This window comes from Emys orbicularis, chromosome 5, assembly GCF_028017835.1.
Source record: "Emys orbicularis isolate rEmyOrb1 chromosome 5, rEmyOrb1.hap1, whole genome shotgun sequence".
Lineage (NCBI taxonomy): Eukaryota > Metazoa > Chordata > Testudines > Emydidae > Emys > Emys orbicularis.
In genome coordinates, this window is record NC_088687.1 from 26,563,569 (window position 1) to 26,588,611 (window position 25,043).

General features: G+C 41.0%; 1 protein-coding gene across 5 annotated transcripts in view; it reads left to right on the forward strand.

Annotated features, from left to right (window-relative positions):
* Positions 1–25,043, forward strand: part of MAPK10 (mitogen-activated protein kinase 10) — a 120,559-nt gene that overhangs the window by 92,844 nt on the left and 2,672 nt on the right. For 4 of the 5 annotated variants that reach the window (XM_065404619.1, XM_065404620.1, XM_065404621.1 and 1 more), the window contains 2 exons: positions 13,431–13,494; positions 15,284–15,361. In XM_065404619.1, the coding sequence (XP_065260691.1) occupies positions 13,431–13,494; positions 15,284–15,361 (142 nt within the window). Of the gene's footprint in view, positions 1–7,018; positions 7,052–13,430; positions 13,495–15,283; positions 15,362–25,043 lie in introns of all 5 variants that reach the window. The other variant, XM_065404618.1, reaches the window with a different exon arrangement.

A 25,043-nucleotide genomic window follows, 5' to 3' on the forward strand; every position in this document is an offset into this window, starting at 1 on the left:
TTGTGACTGTATCTGAACTGTGCTGAGAGTCTGTATCAATGAAGGGAGGAAAGCAAATGAAACATATTACTGTCTAGAACAATTTATTCAAGCAATTTAGACTCCATGTTTCTATGTGAATTATTCATGAGCAGGTTTAGAATTTGTGTTCATTGTTGGAATTTAAACGCTTCTGGAAAGTGATTTAAAGAGGCTGGAAATATAGAGAAGTGAAGTCACAGTTTTCTTCAAATGAATATATTTTGCAGCATTTGTCAAACTCTTATACTGAATATCCTTGAGGTGTAATCTCTGAGGCACTCTAATGATCTGGAAATTTGATTATTCTAACTCTTTGCTCCTTTAATTATCTAATATACTAATTCATAGATTTTTACTTTTTCAAAATTCTGCTACACTGCCATTTACCTTGCAAAACTATTCCAAAACTCTCTTATTTTTTCATTCTATTCTACTGTCTTTGTGTTTAGTTTTAGCATTGATTTTTTTTTAATGATTTGACTTTTAAAGAAATTAAGGGTTTGGGATATTCCTGAAGCAATAATTTTGTGATTGTACTTAGTCCATTATGAGTTTATGTTGAACTGTTCATTGAGAGCAATTTAATGGATTTGATCTTTTTTTTTTTTTTTTCCTGTTTGTGAATTGTCCATGAAATAATCATGAGTGTCATGAGTTCTGCTTAGTATTTGCAATTGTTTGATGAATGCATTTTACAAGTATTGGGGCCTGTGGATTTTTTGTACAACTGTTCTTAGAGCATTTGATCATCAAAATTCAGTCTGTGCGATTGTTGCCTCTTTCAAAATTCAGATATCTCGCATGGTTAGGTCTTTGTTTCCTAGGAGACTAAATCTTTATGAACAAGAATTTACGAAAAAAGCCTGGAAAAAGTCTGGTCTTCTGTGCCTGCAGAAAAGGCTGGCATGTTTATAGCCAGAGGGCCAGATTCAGATACCCCTAATCGGATTAAATAATACCTTATTCAAGGTGAACAATAAGGTGTCAGAATTTATTTATCAATCAGAGGATCGGGAGCACTATAAGGAAGCTTAAAACATATTAGGGCACTTTAAATCTTTTCCTGTCTTCTTTTACACAGGAAAGAACATTATATTTGACTATGTATAAGGGTTCCCAGATTTTAAATAATAGCTGGGTTCCTTCCTGACAAAGCTGTAAATCAGATTTATTAGCTGTCTAGCATACTTTTCATTCAGTTTTCTCCCATAACAGGCACACCAAGTAATATCTGTGCCTATTACTATGCATCCTCCTTTCTTCCTCCTTTTCTGGCACTAACACTTGCTGGACATCCATTTTTCTCCATTAATTGGTGGCTCTAGTTAGTAGACTCTTATTCTTTTCAGTGAACCAGTCACTAGAGTGGGACAAAGGTATGGAGGGAGACCCAAAGGGGATCTTAGTAGGTGTGTGTTACTCAGGATAATCCTGCCCCCTGGTTAGATTATTACTAGTGTAGTTATATGGTCTACTGGCCCCTTTTCTGGGGTGCCAGATTGGAGGAGGGTCCTTCCATCATCCTCTCCCACAGCATCTTGTGGTCCCACTCAGGACCCCACAATCTATTCCTGAATAAGGAATTCTGGCTTTGGAGCATTGTGAGCTGCTAACCTCAGCTGAACAATACAAAATTCTCCTTTTCTTCTCCACCACTCAACTATTAATTGACAAAGATGTGAAATGGAGACAAGCAAAATTAAAGAAACTGCAGTAGCTGTTGGGCACAGAGGGACAAATTAGCAATAGGACCACTGTTAATGGAGATGTCCAGGAAAGGACTAAAGATGTCAGGATTTGGTGCAGAGTCAATAGTTAGTGTGTGTGTGTGTGTGTGTGTGTCAGTTGTCCATCATCCTAGACAGCAGAGTTAAATAGTTAGACCTGCTGGGCTCAAACCCAGCCAGTAATTTGGGTTAGGCCAAATTATGCTGTGTTCTTTTGTGGTATATGAGGGGAAAGTGATCCCAAATAACTATCCCATGCAGTTGTGTATCTGATGTTTTCGGTAGTACAGCAACTGCTCTTTTTTACCTCCCCCTTGGATGCGGGCTACCTGCTGCAAAGAAAGTGAATGATGGCCAGTTGTGGAGGGGAAAGCATTCTGCCATATCCTCAGGAATGGTGCAAAGGTCACACTCCCACTTGGGGATGGTGAGTTCTGGGAGGGATTTCTGTGTCATAATGAGGCACGATCCTTCCTGGACTTTCTTGTAAGACTTTGCCGCTTGACCCGTCCTCCAGTGAGGGCTTGTGCCTGAATGGTATAATCTAGCCCTCTCTCAGGCTAGGCAGGCAATGTGTGGGCTAGAGGGAACCTGGCAACAGAGTATAAAGTGAGTGATAGGTTATACGAGATATAAGAATAGCTTTCCCTGAATCATTATTGTGGAAGATTGAGAATGCTGTAGAGAGATTCACTGAGGGCCTGATTCTGCTACCCATATTCACAGCAGGATTGCTTGTGGAGTGAGGTACTTCTCAGCACAAGAGTAGCAGGATCTGGTCCATATCTGTCTCAGGGAAAGCCTGAATCTCAGACTGCAGAAGTATTCAACAACTGTTTAAAAAATGACAAGCCTATAATAATGTTTTAAAATCATTATTGAACCTGCACAGCCTGAAATAGGAATACTTTGCAGAATACCAGCATCTGTAAAACCTTTTGGTATTCATTTTATTGCCATGAGCAAACCCTTTCTTGTCAGGAGCTAATCTCTCTCGTTTTGTCAATCCGCTGTCTGCACTCCAGTGCCATACCTAGGGAAGAGTGAAGAACTGCAACAGCACTGCTCTTCAGAGCTCTTCACAGCCTCCCTCTCTTCCTCCCTCAGACATCCCCCCCCTCCCAAAAAAACAACAGCAAATAGGCAGAACTTGAAGCCAACCGAAATTCTTGGGAAATGCTGTCTTTCCAGAACTTCTCAAGTGCATTGATGGTGGAGTTTTTAAATTTCCCTACTGGCACTTATGATCTTGGCATGTGTCATGTTAGCTCAGGTCAGTGAATTGATTTCTGTTTTGTAGCTCCTGATAAGCTTTCTTTGTTTAAAGTGAGGACTGAGGGAACTCTCGTAGTCTGCCTGATCAGAAGAAGAGTTGTTGTTAAAGTGCTGGATGTCACTTGACATAACCCATTGTGACAGCTATAATCCAGTGTGACATGCCCCAGTGGGGTGCCTCTCCTGGAGAAAATTGAAGGAAACACCCTGAAATTGCTTATAGCTTATTCACGGTCAGACAATAAGTAAGACAGCTTTACGTCTGGAGTAAAAGCAGAGGATTTTGTCAAAGTTCAACCTAGAGATAATGACCCTGTGCATCTCTCCCAGATTTACAGCATTATGACTGTATAAGGAAGAGGGAGGCAAGCTCTGTCTAGTCAAATATGTAGAATACTGAGCCTGCTACCATCTTTTTTTAAGTCTATTAAAAGTATATGGTCTTTTACACACTATATGGGGGCCAATACAATTCTGATGTCTCAGTCTAATGGCAAAGACTATAATGGGAAAAATGCAACTACCTTCTCCTTCTGACAGGTTTAATATGCTTAGCCTCTTGTGGTCTTCCTTGAAGCCAAGCCATGACCCCTTGCTAACTAGAGGGAAATATATATTATTACTTGCAAGAAGTGCTGTTCACTTACAGTTAAGGTCACGCAGCAGTTTGGCTCTCCCATGGAACTCTGTGCAGAAAACCAACCAAATATGCCAACCAGACTTCTCAACTTCCAATAGCTCTGTAGCAAAATTGTTTTGCTGATGTTTAGGAACAGGTTTAACACAGTTCCTGAGCCATAGATTTTGTGGAATGTCTGTGTGGGTGGACTGGATCTTAGTTTCTAAAGTCATTCCAGATAGACTCTTAGTTCTAACTTATTAACGCTTTTGGATCCTGGTTCCGACTCCATCAAAATGGTTACAGTACTTCTGTGGGTAGCGTCACAGAATCAGCCAATGCGAAGTGTTCCAAGCTATTCTGAAACTGATTTGAATCACCCTATCCTTTATTAGAGTCATTTATATTCACAACCAAACTTTGATTAAAATAAGCATTTCCCCCTCCCACAGATAATCTGTGTGTGTGTGCACATGTGCATGTGAATGTGTGTAGAACACAGGAACTTAGGAATTACCATACTAGATTAGACCCATGCTCCATCTAGTCCAACATTCTGTCTCTTACAGTGTCCAGCACTGAAAGCTCCAGAGGAAGGGGCAAGAAACCCTCACAATAGGCAGCTGTGGGGGTAATCTGCCCTCCCCCCATGAAGGTATCACCCTCGTGGTTTAGAAATTGGTTTAACATACATGCACAAACACATTCAAAATCAAAATTCCCTTAGACTGAATCAAGTTTTGTCTGTGCTCCAGTGATAGGATCAAAACAACATAGGTCTTTCCAATCTCCGTAACATAAAGGTAACCTGCATTGATGCTGACATTGGTAATATTTCAACTGTTTTTAACTGAACACCTAAATCCCCATTGACAGTCTCAAGTATCAACTTTTTTCTGTCCTCTAGGTAAATGGTGGGAGCATTTTTCCTGTAATATTCACAATGTGGAAAATTCCTGCCAGTCAAAAACTTAATTCGTTTGCTGTTTTTTCCCCTGCCTTCAGTATGTGGCAGTATAGATGAATAGATACAAGGGCAGTTTCCCCAGCAGTAAGAGTGGTGTAATATTGATGTATGTTTTACAGCAAATGGAGATTAGATCTTATATTTTAATGACGAGGTGGTGTGAACATAAGAACTCGGTCAGACCAATGCTCCATCTAGCCCAGTATCCTGTTTTCTGACAGTGGCCAATGCCAGGTGCTTCAGAGGGAATGAACAGAACAGGGAATCATCAAGTGATCCATCCTCCATCGCCCATTCCCAGCTTCTGGCAAATAGAGGCTAGGGACACTTCAGAGCATGGCTTTGCATCCCTGCCAATCCTGGCTAATAGCCATTGGTGGACATATCCTTCTATCCTATATTAGTATAGGAACTAAGATCACCTTGTGATGACAGACATGAGCTGAACTTTAATTTGACTACTCAGTCCTTTAGTGTGTCATGCTTCATGAGGAGCCTGAGTGTTGGCCAAAATCTGGACCAGAACCATTGTAAGATTTCATCTGACTCAATAGATAATTTGGGATTGAAACGGGAGTTTCACTGGCCTAGGTAAACAGTTCTATCCTCCTTGTGCACCCTAAATTCCCACTGAAGTTGGGATATGAGGGGGTGTAAGGTCTGCCTGATCAGGCCCCACAATAATACTCTGCACAGATATAATCCATTCCTCCGAAAAGCATTGATAGGCATAAATAAGTCTCATGGCATCCCTCTGAGGTAGGTAGCATTGCACCCATTTTATGATTGGGGAAACCAAAGCTCAAAGAGGTAAAGCAAGTTCCTAAGGTTACAGGAACTCCATTGCAGACCCAGAATTAGAATCCAAATCACTTAACTTCCATTTCTCTGCCCCAAGATCATCTTTCCCATGTGTTCAGTGGAATAAGTGTGTTAGTTTCACTTCTAATTTTAAGCATATATCATTATATTACTTTAATTTTTATGGTAGTTAATTTGTCTTCAACATTTGTACTATGACCATCATGAATAAACAGCATACATTTCTTGTATTCTTTCTCAGACTGCTATATTTTTTTTCTACCAGATGAAAATATTATTCTTGCCTCTATTTCATCCACAGCTAGGGTATTCTGTTTATTGTACCTTATCATAATATCTCCCTAGTTGCATATTATTTCTCCACTGGCCCATTCTGTCTTTGGCAAACACCTCACTCAAAACATTGTTTTCATCTGTACAGATATCTTTTGTATGCTATAGGTTCTTCATCTTGTACTTATATTCTCCATGATAAAGCCCCAAATCTGGTATTCCGTTTTTTGTGTGTTCCCTAGTTTTTATCAGATGCTGTCTGCCTGAGTGTGTTTTAACCTAGTGTGTTTAAATTATTCATGAAGAAGGTATATTTCTGTGTTCTTCAGAGCTGCTGGTTTCATTTGCCATCTGAGTGACTCTGCACACAAGCTTTGACTTTCAAAACACTTCTGCTGGTGTGCTATAATGCAGCTTTTGGTTTGGTCTGCCTGATGTCTAGTGGGATTTTATGTATCCTTGGCTTTAGAAGTTGTTTTGAACAGGGGAGGTGAGAGTTAGGTCACCTGTTCATCAGCATCTGAGTTACATTCTGCCATAGAAATGTTCCTGTTTTCCCTCCCTCTCTTCTTTCCCTTTTATAATAATTGCAAAAAGCCTTTTTAGCCAAACAAATTGCTGGTAGATTTCTGAGGGATATTGTAGTCCTCTGCCCTGTCACCTACAGGGAGGGTTCATCCCAATCCAGGAACGTTGGCTGGGTAGCGTCAGGAAACATGCATTGCCATTGCCCCAGCACGTTTGTTCTGTGGCTCAATAAGGGAATTCAGTTCTCCAGGGGTCTCACTCTAGCACCTTTCACTAGTGGTACATTTTAAGACTTCAAAAAATAATAATAATCACAACTTGAAATGTTGCAAAATGAAAAGGAATTTTTATTTTGCACCCCTTTATGAGAAGCCAAACCATTGAACAGATTGTTTAACCTCACGCCATTCATTTTTTGAGCCTCCCCGGCCTCCAGTATTCACATAATGATAGCTTTATAGTTGCCCAGCACAGGGCTCCATAGCTTCCAAACCAGATTGCCTGATCCTGTGAACAACTGCAGTGCCAGGGCTTGTTCCAGTCAATCCCAAGATCTTTACTGTGCTGGTATTAACTCTATAGAGTCACGGGCGTCATCCCAGTGAGGGCAGAATTTGGCTAAGTAGGAGGAAAGGGCTGTCAGTCTCATTCTTTTTCCTGTCCCCTTACCAGCTGTAACTATGACTACACTCAGTTGGATGTGGTAGGGAAGGGAGAGTTCACTAGCATCTGGGTACCTGCTTAAACTTGGTGTTTATTAACTTTCCTTTCATTTTTTTTCCATAGTGGAGTGTTTTCTGCTCACCAGACTTAAAAAAGGTATTTATTGGATACAGTTGTCTCCTGTTTGTGTATCTCATCACATTAGGTACATCATGTATAGAAAAAAAAGTTGCTTAAATGATGTGAGAAGATAAATGGCTAGGATTTTATTCTCTTTTGTAGAAATTGTTTTTAAATGCAAGGAAAATTGAATACACAGTTAAACTATTTTAAAATGCATAATTTTTAATAAAATGTAAAACCAAAAACTAAAAGTCAACCAACCAAACCAAACTACTATTTGTTGTATACATGTACATCAACAAAACCGAAAACCTGCACCACCCAAAATAGATTCTATTCTTCGTTGTCGTTGCCACTTTTACATCTTAAAAATCAACCCATTTGGGGGAGAAAATGGCTATCCTAAATAAAGCTAGATGCTGCCACCTTTAGGGCTGGTCTGCACTCAGTGTTTGTACCAATTTAACTATATCTGTTTAGAAATTGATACAGTGGAAGTGGTGTAACCCCCTAATGTGGACACAGGGATGCTGGCATAAAGGTACTTATATCAGTATGGCTTATTTATAAGCACCTTTATACATGTATAACTGCACACACTGAAGAGTTGCCCCAATTTAACTGGATTGGTTTCTAAACCAGTATAGTTAAATTGCTATAAATATTGTGTCTAAATAAGCCCTTACTGACACTGAATAGTACCTTAGGGGCAGATTATGAAAGGCACAAAGGTTCACACTCAGGCACCCATTTCACACTCTGCTAGGGTCCCAGATCTGTTGCAGTGCTCTGTCAGCACTAACATTATTAACCTCTATTTTTAGAACTCAGCAATAAAATTTAGCTCAGCATAAATTTGGCAGCCCGGGGTAACTAATTTTCAGAGTGATTATCATTATTATTATTATTTATTATTAAGCTACATGATTCCCATTAGCATTAGTGTGAATCACATGGACAAATCCCTGATCATCATGCTAAGCATTGACTTAGCTGGGTGTCTTAACTCCCTGTATGCCTTCTGCAAATCTCCCCCTTGCAGTCCCACTGAAATGAAGGAGGCCATTTTTGGAGTAAACGTGTTACTATACATGTGGCCACTCTACAATCTGGCCCATAGTTTTCATTCTTAGGGCTAGATCCTGCAAATGGAATTCCCATGGGCAGAGCCCTGCATCCCTATGTAGCCCCGTTGAATTCACCCATACACTGCAGACACTATGCAGATTGTAGAGTAAATGTTCTGCATAATGATCAGGGATTCACATGTGATTCCTACTAATGCTAATGGGAATCACAAGCTTAATATCTTATCGTCACGCTGAATATTAGCCAAGTGTCTGCCAAGAGCTAAATTTTATAGCAGAATTCTAAAATTCTAAAAATAGAGGTTAGTAATGTAACTGCTGATACAGCATTGGAACAGGTGAACCGGCTGGAGTATCTGGAACCCTAGTAGTGTGAAATCTGGAGTTTAGTCACTTATGTTTGACTACCTTGCTAGCTAAATAGGTATTTGATTGTGGGTTAAATTAGGTTGTGCCTGATTCCCCAAAAATACTTCAATTCCCAGAGTGTTTTGATCTGTAAAATAATTATTGCTGCCATTCTTGTAGCCTCTTACATTAACTAAAGCTGCCTGCTTGAGACATCAGGTGGTGTAGATTAGCAGAGACACTAGCCAAAGATACGTTGATTGTATGAGGAGGTGGGACAGATAATGTGCTTGAGAACACCCGTTCCTTTTTACTCCTTAATTCCATGCTTTAAAACAGAGGGAGAATCCCCTCTGTTCTCCCTCACCTGGGGGAGCATCACTCCTCCTTCTCCTTGGATGGCATGGGAAGAGCTTCCCTGCCTGTTACAATCTATTTTAACCACTGCCTGTGTTCTTTGCAAGCTGTTCCCCAGAGCTCTTTAGAAAGGAAGATAATCATAGGATATTCTCTCCCAATTTCTCTTCTCTGCTTTGCTCCGGTCTCTCTGACAGAGACACAATAGTTCTGCTGGTGTGATTCAGACTACAGCTCAGGCAAATGTATCCCCCTGCAACCACCACCCAAAACCTAGAGCCAGCTGCTTAATGAAGCAGACAGCTGCTGTAGCTCTTGTGTGAATTCATAGACCTCGAGGGTTTCCTTGTCTGTCTCTTCTCCCCATGTGCTCTCCGCACTTACTCATTAGAGAATGCATGCTCTAGGGCTGGCAGGCTGGCTGAGCGACAGTCTGTCAGGCGTGCTGATCTGGAGGACCCTGGTTCACAGCATTCCCGTTGTTACTGTGACGAGGCTAGAATTCTCATTCTTAGGTTGAGTAGTGAGCTTCACAATGCCATGATCAGCAGGAAAAAGATGTCTCCAGCAGGGATTTCAGTGGCTTTGGCTGAATCTAGCACCAGCTTCAGGGTGATTAGCTGCTGCAGGCCAGGCTGTAATAAGGGACAGAGATGTGTTTGTGTGGAAAACAAAGGTCATGGTTTTATTAACAATAACATCATTCCATATTGTCAAAAGCTCTTATCTGATCTGCACTCGTGACCTGCTGAGACAGCAGAGCCCCGTTGCAGGTCACAGCCAAAGCTGCCAAGACACTGTTCCCCCTTCACCATGTGGCTTAGGCTCCAACCTGGCCACCTCCTTGAGGCACTGTGGCCTCCTCACAGGCCACAACCAAATCTGTTTAGGTACTTCAGATCTCACCTCAGGTCACGGACAACTCTCCTGAAGTATAGCTTCGGCGTACCTGCATGTAGACCTGGCAATCCTGTAAAAGCCTTGCTTCATATACCATGGAGTAAAGCGCACACTGAATGAGGGAAGGCTTCAAGTGTCCATTGAAAAAGGCACTGCTGTTGAATCATTCACTGTGTATACTGTGAGGCATGCAGCAGATAAGGCAATGGCTCTTTGCGTAGAAAAGTCTTCCATGGACTCTGTTCCTCTGGCACAAACCCAGTAATAGAAAATACGACTCACATGTATCTAAATTAGGAGCATTATCTGATGTTACACTGTATGTTTGTCTGTTTTAGACTATTTGAGAAATATATGAAGAAAAAATGTGTATCATAATACATATGCACGAGGGGACAGAGTGACGGTTGCAAAGCTCATCTCCCCCCCACAGCCTTGCAGCAAATGCAGCTGTCACTTATAGAGAAGCTGTGTGAGTTGCTTAAGGATCTCTCCCTGCCACAGTCACCTCTTCAGTGGCCTCCAAGCAGCTAGCTCTCGTTACCTGCTCTGACTAACGAGACCTGGAGATGCAGGTCTTCGTCTATGATAGAACAAAGATACAGGAGTTTCTCTGACCTCTCGCCCTAATCAAAACCCTTTGAAGTTAATCTTTCATTGCCTCCGGTGGGCTTTGGATTGGGCCATTGTGCATGAGGAGCACCCGTACAGTAGATGGTCCCTTCTACTGCACTCACCCGCTCCTGCACCTCCACAGTGGTCACTCTGCCGTACTTTCCTTTGACACCCTCAGCTGCTTCTGCTGCAAGCAGAGCCTCTGTTGGAATGATGGTCTCAAAATCCTGTGAGGAAAATTTCACTCTCTAGTTAACCAGATATCATGAACCCAGTGACTGTGTGGTTGGTACTGGATAGTCCTGATAGGAACACAATGGTCGCCTTCCCGTGATGCACCTGGAAACTCCTGGAGGTATTGGTGAACAAGGATGCCCATTCTCCCAGCTCATCCTGGGCTCTATATTGATGATCCTAAGAACCTTGATAAAGGGAGGCAATGGGGTCAGCAGCAGGTTGGGATTGGACCCAATTCATAGTAGATCATCAGCTAGTCGAGAAGGCTGGTACTGCTACATTACTTAGAAAAGTATGATATTGAGTAGGCTGCAAGAAGGAATTAAAGGAACCTCCCTTGCACCCATGGTCTCTCTTCTAGGCAGCTTATTGGGGGAAAATCCAGTCAGCTCATGGATCCATTGACCCAACCAATTGCAACCCCAGCAGCTGTCCAAGTTGGGACACTGGGCCTCTGCCACAGCCAATTGTGGCTTTAGGTGGGTGCTGTTGCTGTTCCTGGCTAATTCATCCAACAGATTCATCCTTCCCTAGGTGTTTGCAGCAAAGCTCTGCTTTCTCAGTGAATGACAACTGAACATGTGTTAGAGAGAGCTTGGGGATGAAAGGGTATCTATTTTACCCACTCCCCATACTGCACTACAGATGCTAGACAGCACATCCTGTATCTGATGGCGTACAATGGTTATTAATCTCGCAGTTCCATAGTGTTGGGAGTCATTGCACCCTGTGTATCTGGCCTCTTTGATACTGAGGATGGATTTCACATATTGAAGGGGAGAGGGTCCTTGAGGCTGAGGAGAGTGATGAAAAGTGCCACAGCAGAAAGGAAGAGAAGAGAAAGAAGGTCCCTGGGAAGTTGTCGCTGTTGTCAGGGCGGTTGGCAGGAGAGCTCCATAATGTGGGAGCATTTGGGGCAGGCAGGGCGTTAAGACGGATTTGGGGGGAGAGAGTGTTTGGGATCAGAAAGGGAGGCAGGAGAGGATCTCAGCAATTAAAAAAGCCTCTCTGAGGTGAAACTACCAGGCAAGAGGAGTGTGGAGTAAGAGGGATTAGTTGGGCTGGTTGGGTTATAGTTAAAACAGCTTCTACCGTGTGGCAGCAGCCATTTTAAATATCCCAAATCCAGCCTTTGTTTCTTTAGAAAGATACATGTGGCAAAAATGCTGGATGAATGTGTGAATCAAATCCAGACTAGATTCATCACATTGATAATTCTCATGGATTTCTTATGATTGCTTTCTTTGTTTTTCTAGACCATTGGGGTAGAGCTGGGCAAAATTATTCAGCCAAAACATTTTTTGGCCAAAAAAAAATGCAGATTTGGTGACACTGAAATATTTTGTGAATTTGTGTTGGTTTTGCCAAATTTATTTTTTGGGGGAACCCCACAAACTTAAAAAAAAATCTGACAAATTGAAGAGTTTCATTCTGACACGTTTGAAACAAAATGACTCTTTATTTTGAAATTTTCTTTAATTTGATTTTTAAAAAATCAATTTTTAAATTGTTGAAATCAAAGCAAAACTTTTTGATTTCTGTCATAACGAAACATTTATTCAATCTGAAATTAATTTTTATGTGCTGAAAAAATTAAAAAATACATTTTCAGGTTGAGCCCAAACCATTAAATATTTTTATTGGTGGGAGAGGGGGAATTGTCAGCAAACCAAACAATCCATTATTCTTACATATCTACACTGGGGTATGGAATGAAGATGGTAGGGAATTCACATCATGGCCAAATCATGGGCCCAGAGGCTTCAGCTGTGCAGAACCAGCCATGCAGAGCCCATGATCCACTTGGCCTCTGCAGCCCTGGAAGCTGATGCTGGGAATGCAATCTCTGTTGAAAAGGCCAGCAGTACTTACACGGCTGTCTAACTGTCCCTCCCCAGGGCCAAATTGTTCTGCCTGGGGAAGGAGAGTTACACAAGACTCTGACAATTTTGACTGTATAATGACTGGAGATTATGAATTCACCGTTTAAGGTGTTGCTTGGAAACTGAATACCCTACCAATTTGCAGAATCCTTGTGGGCAACCTCTCTTTTCCTGGGGAAGTGGGTTTGGGCACACAGAGACAATGAGAAGAGGGGGGGAAAGTGTGACTTTCCTAAAGTCATCTTGGTTTGCAGATAAAATCTGCTAACTGGGTTTGAAAAATCTCAGATAACATTTCACATTTTTATCAGACTTTACATCTTCATGGCATTCAGTAATTAACCTGCGCAACACTCAGGTCAGGCAGGTGAGTACTATTCATCCCATTTTACAGATGGGAAAATGAGGCAGAGAGGTCAAATGACTTTGCCAAGGCCATCGAGGGAGCCAAGAGTAAAGTTCAAAAGCTCCTGGTTCCCAGTCTCATGCTGTAACAATTAGACCATGCTGCCTTTCAGCATACCTGAATGCCTCTCAGATAAATCAAAATGTCGAGTCCACAGGTAAGGCAGGTCTGTTGCCACCTGGACCCCTCCCAGTTGATACTTCTCTGCTTTTGGCTGAATTCCTGAAGCCTTGCCTTTAAACACTGTATTCTGGTTAAATATTCCAGCATCAGGAATGCAGATTTTGGCTGATGCTGCAACGTCATTCCTGCCAGTGTTGATTATTTGAATAACATCATTGCAGGGCAGTATGGCATGGCTTTCAGGATATGATATTATTCAACTGCAGGGGTACTTACTACGGGTGCGGGATGGAGTGAGAGAACAAGCAGACTGGTTCTTTTATATGAGCTGCTGATTTCCAGGAATTTTATCCCTTTAATGATCAAATATAAAAACATTCAGAAATTCTTACTATGTATTTACTTACTAATATAAAGGAATAGCCTGTTGACCGATCTTTGTTTCTACTCTACAGCCTCCTCCTCAGATATATGATAAACAGCTGGATGAAAGAGAACATACGATTGAGGAATGGAAAGGTAATCCCATTTTAAAGATATATGGTATATGGACCAAATCTGCTCTCAGATGTAGCAGTACAAATCCAGAATAACTTCTTTGAAGTCAGTTTAGCCCTGTGTACTGATACTTTGTTCGTAAATGTAGAAGAGGCTTCTAGAGTTACACCTGTAGTCTCCAAAGGATTTAAAAACAACACCAATAAGTAGTATATTTGATCTGTGAACAAATTCTGTTTTACAGTAGGTCAGAGCCTGGTGATGACAGTTCTATAGGGTGAAATTTCTGCCCTATGCAAGGGACCAGCACAAGGTCTTAAATAGGGTTTAAAGGGGTACATAAAGCCTCAACTTGGTCCCACTGCATACAGGTGAATTTCATCCCAAAGGATGCTCTACAAATTTAACCTACCTTGGGATTCAGTCCATTCGCTGCTGAAATACAGCCGTCTCGGGTTTGGAGAGTCACAGTTGTTTTAACAGTACCCTCACACTATACAACCATTCAGGGCAGGAAATAGAAAGGAGTTCCATACTCATTTGAAACCACATGGCATTGCTCATCATGGGCCTAATTTTGTTATCTTTACTTATATTGAGTAGTGCCTTACTGTGTGAATAGATGCATTGATTTCATGGGGGCTACTTGTGTGACATAGGTAAGGATGACAGAAATAGGCCTGTACATTATAGAACTTATTGCCTGATACACCAGGTACTGTTTAGCAAAGACCATAGGGCCAGATTCTGATACTCAATGAAGTCAAGGACACTATTCGGGGAATAAGGTACTATTCAACAGGGGTAAGGTGTCAGAATCTGGCCCATGATAAACAGCATTAAAGTTATTGTGCCAACCCTATTTCTGGATAATGCAACGTTAAAGCAGCTTAGCTATTATACTCTCCTATATACACCTCTACCCCAATATAACATGACCCGATATAACACGAATTCAGATATAACGTGGTAAAGCAGTGCTCCGGGGGGGCAGGGCTGCGCGCTCCAGCAGATCGAAGCAAGTTCGATATAACACAGTTTCACCTATAACGCGGTAAGATTTTTTGGCTCCCGAGGACAGCGTTATATCGGGGTAGAGGTATATGTCTAAAAAGCACACACACAAAAAGCAAACTTAGACAGATAGAGCGGAAAGACTTGCTAAAGATCAAGTAGGCAAAATGAGATTGTGGAAGGCTGGTAGAATGCTCTTAAACTCTCTTCCTCTCTGGTAGGAGTAAAGAGGGCTAAGTGTGAGAAATAAAAAGAAACCAGCAAAAACAAATGGGAAATGGTAACACAGGCAGCAAGCGGGCATGGAAAAATGTTGGTTTAATGCTTGCATTCTTTTATTACATAATCATCTGGAAAGGTTTAGCTTCATTCCCAGTTCGTATGTTTTAAAGACTGGCCCATGCGGCCAGTGTTAAATCATTATAATGCATTGCATAAATGTTTTAAAACTCCCTAGTGTGTTTGTGGCTTAATTTTGGTACACAGAAAGAAGAGTCTTATGTTACCTTAATTCAGCACACCGAGTTTGCTGTGCTCAAGTCTATTTTGCAGTGCCAGAAGACGTGGAATGTGAGCTCAGTTACAACTGTCCTGTTCCTTTCACTGTTACTAAAGTGATAGAGGACATGGCAAAACTGCCTGAATGGCTCCAGCAGCAGGAACAAGGATGGGGGGAGGGATAATTGGTGGGGGAGAGAAGAGAGAGAGAGTGACTGATTTAGCAGTTTATAGCATTAAGTTGTTCATGGGCACAAGAACTAGCTACTTTCATAACTGCATCAATTGTCTCTCACAGAACTGATCTACAAGGAAGTAATGAATTCTGAAGAAAAAACTAAAAATGGAGTAGTAAAAGGACAGCCTTCTCCTTCAGGTACTCAACCCCAATGAATAACCTTAATGTGTTTTCCACAGCAGCATAGAGAGGCTGCAGTTATGCATCTGAAGCTGAAAATGTATTCTACAATTTAGTGCTTATAATGAGTTGTTTTATTAACTGAACTCCAGTGTCACTTTAATATTTAAAATTATGCCGCTTAGATTCCATGCGAGTTTTGGGGATTTCTTCACGCTGAACTCATCTTCTCAGCAGCACTGGCGTTTCTAAGGACTATACAAACACAATACTTGTACCAGTGTTGAAATGGAGATGGGGAATGGTTAATATTTTCAGAACCACCAGGAAAAAGAATATCAGTGATGGCACATTACATTTCTAAATGAGTAAATGAGCAAAACCTATTGAAGTAAATCTATCTGTGCCCATTTACTCTAGCACAGAATTTGGCCTTATGTCCACAAAAGTACACTGCACAAGTGTACTATTTGGACCTACTACTGTAATTTATCCTTTCAGAAGCTCTGATAATGTTAAAACACTTTATTTGAAATATTGATTGAGACCGGGTAAGGAAATAGACTAGAAGGGCCATATTTTCACATAAGGATCCCTAAACTGCCTCCACAAAATACATATGCTCAAAATGAGCAAAATCCACATGCATGCAAACAAGCATTTCTATACCAACGGTGATTGTGTATACAAACGGGTAACTGTGGAGACATAAATTTTTAGACAAACGTTAGGCATCCGGATTTAAAATATTTGTATCCCTGTAGGAATGTATCTGTGCATTAAACAACCTTCAATACATTCTAATTATTAATTGCACTGTTCTCCACCTCGATTTCTTGTGAGTAGATGTTCACCGTTCAATTTGGAAAAGTCCTATTTAATCAAAAGGTTCTTAACGTTTGATGTGTCCCTATATGTTTACTGTTTTGCACTGAGCATGTTCATGTCATCTTTCATCTTGCCAATGTTCATACGCACTAACCCAATGTGACACCATGTGATGCACCATTACTCAGCGATGGAACTAGGGGAAACATGATGAAAGTGTGATAAGTCAATACAGTGCTGAGTGGCAATATTAGGGCTTTGGTATTGCATCTTGATTTCAGCTACAAGGAAAAAGATATGAAAGGCAATCAATGTGTTGCTGCAGAGTAGCTGGTGAAGTACATTACAGGCAGATTTGAGGTAGGGAATTATTGTACTATCACTAAAAAAATAAATCTGAAGGCCTGCCAGGTATTTGAATAAGTCCTTGTAATTTAACATTGCTCTGCTAAATAGTAGTGCTTGATACTAATTTATGTGCAAATAATAATGTAATTGCTTGTTTTGAGAAGTAATTCATAAAGCCAACCCAAGAATTATGTTTGCATAAAAAGAAAACAACTTCTTCCTTGTTCCATTTCCTCTATGCAGAAGGTTTTTGTTGGTTTGTTTTGTTTACTTAAACACTTTTGAGCATGCAAAATTGCAATTTCTTATGTGTTTTTCTTTCACCATTCTCCTTTCAATTGCATTTTCATTATCAGCGTCGAACAACTGAAGCAACTTCCTTTAAAATCAAATGTGGAGAGGGGAGCCTGTTTTGTGGAAACACTAACTTCCCAGTTTCTCAGGCCTCTGTTTCTGAAAGATATATTTTTAATTATTTTATTAAAAATATGAGGACAAACAAATCTGCCAATTTTGAGGTTCAGGGTACAGCAGGGTGGAAACATTACCTTTATAACAAAAAACTTTTTAAATTTTATTACTTAGCAAATTAAATACCAAAATGGGCTAAGGCTAGAAAGACATTTTCCAAAGAAAATAGCCCTCATAAAGTAGTTGAGCCTCTGAGCATCGTGGTGAAAATTGGATTTGATTACGCAGATTGAGGAGGATTTGAAAAAACACCTTTGGTGCATATTCAGTAATTGGGATCTGATTATTTGCACTTCTTACCACAGTTCTGAGTAAAGGGAGGCTGCACTGTGTGGGCCAGGTCCTCAGCTAATGCAAGTCAGCTTAGTTCCTTTTAATATAACAGAGCTGTGCTGACTTACATTGGCTGAGGATCTTGCCCTGCCTGGTCATCCAGATCATTTAGGCAGTGATTTATGGAGGAGAGTGGCCTCAACACACACTGTGTAGGTGTTAAGATATGAACGGAATGGGGCAGATTTCCATAGCAAGTGCTGTCTACCAAAGTGTGCATTGTGGGTGAAATCCAGCACTGTGCAGAGGGCCAGTACAAGGGTTATGCATCACTGAAGTTCTATTTTGAGGTCTTGGTAGGATAGCCCCGCTGAGGTTCGTAGATTTCCCTCAAGGGCACTTCATGTTTGTAATGTATTGATCAAAAGAATATGAATTGTGCGAGAGTTTATGGCTTACTTGGCAAATGGAGGCACCCTTAGTTTTCAATGCAAATGAGGGCTGTTTTGCCAAAGAATAGAAGCACCAAACTTCCCATTTTAACTTCCTGAATCTCCATTTTAATACCTCTACTGAGGTAAAATCAGTGGAGTGTCAGACCCCTAGAGTTTGCAAGCAAAACCAAAAGGCATCTTGTATATTTTGCCACCTGAAGATTTGCTGTTTCTCCAGCTACACAGTGAGAAGTACTTTTAACAGCTGTAAATGCTGTGAACCGTTCTCTAGTCAAACCTCCTGGAGGCTTGTTAGTTAGGGCATATTGATGGTTGAAAATATTTCCTTTTTATATACATATAAATTTTTGCAATTAGTCAGAATGAATTACTTTACTTTTTTAACAGTCTTAACCTTGCTGCATTTTGGTATCTCTAAATATATCTGTGTTACAGATAAATCCAGATGTTTCATGCATCATTGAAATGTTTATATTTCATAGGAAACCTTGTCACATCATGTCTTGGCTGGCCTGAGATTGCCTGGGAACTCCCTGACTTCTTTGCTGTGCTCTTCCACAAAGAACATGTTAGGAGATTGCTTAGATTTCTCTACCAGGAGTATCTTATTAAAATGAGGAGCACTTTCTCCCATCTTTTAATTATGCAAATCCTTCTTGGAAATACTGTCTGTTCTCACATATAAGCCAAACTTTCTGCCTACATATCAACAAGTGAACAGACCAAGTTGGGGTCATAAGTAGCTACAAGATTGTGCTCTAAATTATGCTGGAGTGGAATGACCTTTGCCCTCCAACTCCTGTTCAGCTGTACTGTATATTGGCTACAGTTTAGGATCTACCCCAAACAGTAGAAATGGGGTGAAAGAAAAGGGAGAATCAAAACAGAGTTTATTTTATTTGTGTGTTTGCTTTGGGGGGTGTATAAATTCTAATTCCAATACACCTAAAATAATGTGTATACCCAGGACTCTGGCATGTAGGTGGTCAGTTTTTAGAGGTCACTTGCTGCCTGCAATCCAGCAGTGTTCTTATGCCATTAACCCCTGCAGCTAACCTGTGCCATGGCTAAGGCAGAGACCCAGAAACTGTACCCAGCTCCCTGACAGAGTGGGCCTAATTTTTACATGGTCCCAAGACTTGGCTATATATGTCTGCTTGTGTGAGTAAAACGGGTATTTTGAAAGTGGCTATTTGTGCACAGAAATCAGCAGGTAGCTAGATGCACAATTGCATCATTTCCAAATGTCTATTTTCCTACAGGAATATGGCTTTTGTATGTACAAAAAGATGCATGTACTGTTTTGAGAATGCAGGATTAGAGGTTACTTCTCAAAATGTGGTCCTGTTTGACCACCTTCGCAAAACTAGTTTCTTGGTGCCAGAGTGGGTCTGAACTTTATGATGCCTAGCTGGAGATCTGTCCTTGTTTTTCCTCCCCATCCCCCCAACCTAAAGTTTAGAAAAGTCCTCTCATGCCCAGTTATTTGGAACATGCATTTTAAATATTTTGCCATTAATTAGAATCCAGAGTTCAACCTTTGCAGTGTTTCCTTTAATTCCTGAAGAATAATCTGAATGCTTAGGCTACGTCTACGCTATGGGGGGGAGCGGGGGATCGATTTCAGATACGCAAATTCAGCTACGGGAATAGCATAGCTGAATTCGACGTATCTGATCCGACTTACCCTGCTGTGAGGACGGCGGCAAATCAACCGCCACGGCTCCCCCGTCAACGGCGCTTACTCCTACCTGGGCTGGTGGAGTACGCGCGTCAATTCAGGGATCGATTTATTGCGTCCTGATGAGACGCAATAAATCGATCCCCGAGAGATCGATTTCTACCCGCCGATCCGGGCGGGTAGTGAAGACAAGCCCTTAGTCTCTGAATTAATTTCAAATAGATTTGATACTTGCAATATACACCAGGTGGCACTATTTGAAGAACAAAAATGTAGAGATGGTGGGGATGGATACTTATAGTGTTAGGTTCACAAAGCCAGGCTGTTTGTCAGTTCAGGCATGCTGTATTAGTACATCTATAAATGTAGTGACTTTTTAGATGGAATACTTTAAAGATTATAAGCATTTTTTGTTTTTAACAGAAAGTGAATGGTCAATATTTTAGCATAATCTATTCACTAATGGTTATTTATGATTGGGCCATGAACTTCCTGATGATGCTAACCAAAGCACCATTAGAAATTTAAAAAAAAATAGCTGCTGGTTATCAAGATGTTTGTTTCTGTTAGATCCTAGTTCTCAGGTCCCTTTTCTGAAGTAATTTGACAAAATATAAATAGAGAAGTGGCTGAGTAAGACTTGGTTTTCCTTTGGCTTGCTTTTGCTTCATACAAAAGGTCAACTCAGAGACTCCAAGGCCAGTAAGGGCCATTGTGATCATCTAGTCAGACCTCCTATGTAATACAAGCCACAGAACTTCCCCAAAATAATTCTTAGAACAGCTCTTTTAGAAAATCCAATTTTGATTTAAAAATTGTCAGTGATGGAGAATCCACCATGACCCTTGGTAAATTGTTCTACTGGTTATCCTCACTGTCAAAAATGTATTCCTTATTTCCAGACTGAATTTGGCTAGCTTTCATTAGATCATGTTATAGCTTTCTCTGCTAGATTGAGGAGCCCATTATTAAATATTCCCCATGTGGATACTTAATCAAGTCACTCTTTAATCTTTCTTTGTTAAACTAAATGGATTCAGCTCCTTGAGTCTATCACTATAAGTCATCTTTTCTAATCCTTTAATCATTCTCCTGGCTCTTCTCTGAACCATCTCCAATTTCTCAACATCCTTCTTGAATTGTAGAAACCAGAACTGGACACAGTATTCCAGCAACTGTTGCTTCAGTGCCAAATACAGAGGTTAAATGACCTTTTTGCTCCTACTTGAGATTCCCCTATTTATGGATCCCAGGGTTCCATTAGCTCTTTTGACCACAGCGTCACGTTGAGAGTTCATGTTCAGCTAATTATCCACCACAACCCCTAAATATTTTTCCATTCATAAAAAGAGGCCTGAATTTGGGATTCTCTCTATCCCTGTGAATAATCATAGAAACAATAACGAGTGTCAGTTTGTATTTGGTCTCAAATATGAAGCATATCTTACCGTAAGTCAACTACAGGGCAGAAAGGCAGCATTTTATTCCCATCCCCTTAAAATAAATATGTATTTGCCTGATTAGAGAACTGTGAGGTGTGGGTCTGGTAGGCTTTGTCAGCTTCTTAGGCCCAGGCCTAAAAAGAAACAAGTTTCTGTTGGGAACCATGTATCAGTCCCTCTCTTGCATGCTGTATTGTGTCGTCTCACCAGTGTTGCAATTGAGGAGGATTAAGATTGAAACCCACCGTGATGGCTGAAGGAAGTTGTTGTCCAATTGTTTCCAGTCAGCTATGTGGCTAGTGAGAAGGAAGCCTGGGGACACAACATTGAGAAATCTCTGTATGTGGCTATAAATAGAACCTGTGGTTGAAATAGCCCTCTGGAAAGTGGTATAAGGCCCCAGACATCAGGCTTAATGTTCCTTCCTCCACAGATGCTTGATAGGTCTTCTCATTACCTTCTTAAGGGAGCCAGACACACATTCTCGCATGCAACTTTGTGGAAACCTCCAGCAGGGTATGAAAGTTGCTACTCTCCATGGCACTGTGATCTGGCCAACCTGCAGTGCAAGGTCTTTAGATCTGTAGCTTTCCTGTTACCTCCCAGACCATGGAGCTTGCTGTAATAGCCTTAGGAGCCTTCAGATGCATGATGTCCTCCACTCCCCAGCCCCCCCAGCATTGTACAGAAAGGTTGAAATTGTCTTTATGGGCCGGTATGTCAGATCTATATGGATCGACACCAATGCTGATTCAAACGAGTCATGATTGGAAAACAAGGAGTCCTTACTTTCCAATAGTATAAAGCATTTGTTCCGCTTCCTGGAAGGTTGAGAGATATCAGGCATTAAAATGAAGTCATGCTCACTATCATCTTGCTTTTGTTCTCCCACTTGAAATCTGACATGAATTTAGCTGCTACCACAGTATCTAGAACCCAAAGACAATTAGAAGCCCCAGGGATTTATATCTTAAAAAAAAATCTTTTTATCATCCTAGCTTTAAAGAGATTTAAAGCATGAATCTTTGTGTGATATCAGCTGTTGAAATCAATAGGGAATTCAAATGGAAATAAAAAACAAGAGTATAACCAGAGTGGCATGATTGTTAAGGTATGGTATCTAGAAGCTCTTTGGCAATCTAGCACTTATTCTTTAGGACAGTAAATGTTTCCAAACACTGGCCCCTGGACCAGTGATATAAAAGACAAAATGTGTAGACAATGTCCAGAACTGAATACATTCTCCCAAGTGAAGGGGTTTTGATTTGTTTTTCAAATATTTGCTATAGGGTCTACAAGTCAGTATTCATAATAAAATTTTGAACCAGAAGTCTGAGAAGGAATATCAGGATCCTGAATTCTAACTGGAATTTTTGCCTTGCAAGAAGGCATTTGGCTTGTTTACACACACAAACTGTGACCCAAGAAGCAATTTGCTAACTCAGAAATGTAAAACCTAGCTACTTGCTGCAAAGCAGTGGGGTGAGCATGTTAGATATCTGTATCTGGTGCTGAGGAGTGCTGGGAGAAGATCCCTTCTCATGCTGACTGTGGGCATGTTACAAAATTAATATTTATTTAAGGGCAAGCTGTTCTCGATATGGCATTTCTGTCAAAATATTAGGTATAGCTAGCTTTGTTTTCCAAAATGCTACAGAGCATGATCTTCTGCATTAGTAGATAATTTTTTCAGGGTACTGGAGTTGCCCTAGCATTGGCGTGTGAACATTCCAAATATGTCCAATCGCCCTAGAGTATGCAGTAGGACGCCTGTGCTGACTGTGTTACAGCATTTCTCTTCTTGCAATGCGAATCCAACTTGTTTGTTGCATATCAGTGGACGATGTCTTCTTTCTTCCTGAACGTGGTATAAAATGTGCAGGCAATTCCCTTTACATGATGAAAAAGGGAAGTTCTTCTGATATATTTGCTATCTGCTTTAAAACCTGAATGCCTCTGCATAATTAAGTCTACTATGTCACATGCACTTGTTTATTCACTAACATGCCCACTGGGGATGTTTTTTCCTAACCCCAGGGACTTAGTAGAGGTTGACTTATGACCTGAAGCATGAGGATTTGTAGCCCTTACACATTTATATCCTAGTAGTCAGATGCCTGTCTAATCCTCTTTTGAATCCCATTGACCTCCTCCCCTCAATAATATTTGTGGAAGTGAGTTCCTTAGGACCATTATGCATTGTTTTTTTTAAAAATACTCTTTTTAGCACTGCTAAAGTTGTGGCTTTTTAATTTCATTGGGTGACTCCTGATCTCTTACCATACAGAAGGGTAAATAGGATCATATGAGTGACCTTCTCTGTACCATTCATTATTTTATGCACCTCAATCATGTCACGCTCCTTTTCTTCAAAGAATCTTATTAGTCTCGCCACATGTGGAAGCCTTCCTATTATTCAAATCATTTTCATTGTCAGTTTTTCAACCCTCCATACTTACTATGTCATGTTTGAGGTTGGGTGGCCAGAACTGAATAGAGTAGTCCAGGTGAGGGTGAAACATCGATTTATATAATGTCATATTTTCATTATTAGTCTCTATTCCTTTCTTAATACAAAGCAACTTCTTGCTGGATTTCTTTAATAACTATTGTCAAAGAGGAAAGGTTTCCATTCAGCTGTCTGCAAAGACCCCCAGATTTTTCTCCTGAGTGTTTAGTTCATTAGATGCCATCATTGTGTACCATTCAGGGCTTAAAGATTTCGTTTCTTTAGTAGCCTGCTGCAGAGGACTCCTCATAATGCCACAATGTACAGAAATCAAGATAAGCAGCTGGTGGGTCTAGGAAGCAATATAATGCAAAACGATAGTATCAAAAGGTGGCCTACTATAAAAGAGCCAGAGCTAATCCCCCAAAGTTTGTAGAAAAAAATGTCATCATGCCTAATTTCTCCAATGGAGGAGGGGTGACAGTTTACTGAACAAAGAGACAGGATATTTGTAAGCAAAAATGCTGTTATATTTCTTGCAGCTATTTTCTTTTCACTTCTATAGCACCTTCCATCTGAAAGCCTCAAAGCCCTTTACAGATATTAATTAATTAAGCCTCACAATAACCTTGTGAAGCAGGTAAATATTGTTGCATCTATTTTACAAATGGGGAAACTGAGACACAGAGAGGTTAAGTGTCATGCATAAGGTTACCCAGCAAGTCAGTAACAGAGCCAGGAACAGATCCCAGGAGTTCTGACTGCCAGTTACCTGCTATAACCTGAAGATAACACTGTCCTGAGGAGCCAGCACTAGCTAAAGCATCAATCTGGCAGCGTTCTACGAAACCAACAAAATCATCAACTTGGCTGTTTTTTCTCTCAAAGGGTACGTCTATACTTACTTCCTGGTCCGGATGTAAGCGATCGATCTTCTGGGATCGATCCCGGAAGTGCTTGCCGTCGACGCCGGTACTCCAGCTCAGCGAGAGGAGTACGCGGCATCGACGGGGGAGCCTGCCTGCAGCGTCTGGACACGCGGTAAGTTCGAACTAAGGTACTTCGAATTCAGCTACGTTAATAACGTAGCTGAATTTGCGTACCTTAGTTCGAAGTGGGGGGGTAGTGTGGACCAGGCCAAAGGCAGCCCTCTCCTTACTGCACTGCTCCACCTGGTACCCATCCCTTCAGGAACAGGCTGTTGTGATGCCTTCCATGTGCAGAACATGGCCAATTAGGCATTACCGTTACTCACCAGAACTGGCTGGGCATCTCAGTGTTAGCATTTATGTTGTTTGTTGAACTCTCTAATCATCCAATTCAGTTTTCTGTTGCCTTTTGTTTTGTTAATCTGAGCATTTCTGGGCTGGGACAATAATTATGTTGCCTCTGTGCCACTTTATATGACAATTATGCTTAAAGCAAGGAAAGCAGTAACTTTAAAGGACAGGGTGGGGGAGCCCTTTCCTCAGATATAGGGATTGATCCTACACACCAAATAGAATGGTGACTTCCGTGGTGCAAAACCAGATGCACATGGTGCAGAACCAGGCACATACTGAAGCAAAAGGTTTCACCCATTCAGTTTCTGTTGTTACATTGCCCAACTCTAATGAGGCTGCTCACCTGCCAAAAGAAATGGCCCACTAATGATCTGATCCAAAAGCTGATTGAAGCCAAAAGGGTTCTTTTCATTGACCTCAGTGGTCTTTGGATCAGACCTTAACAATGTCCATGACTAAACAGCAGATTT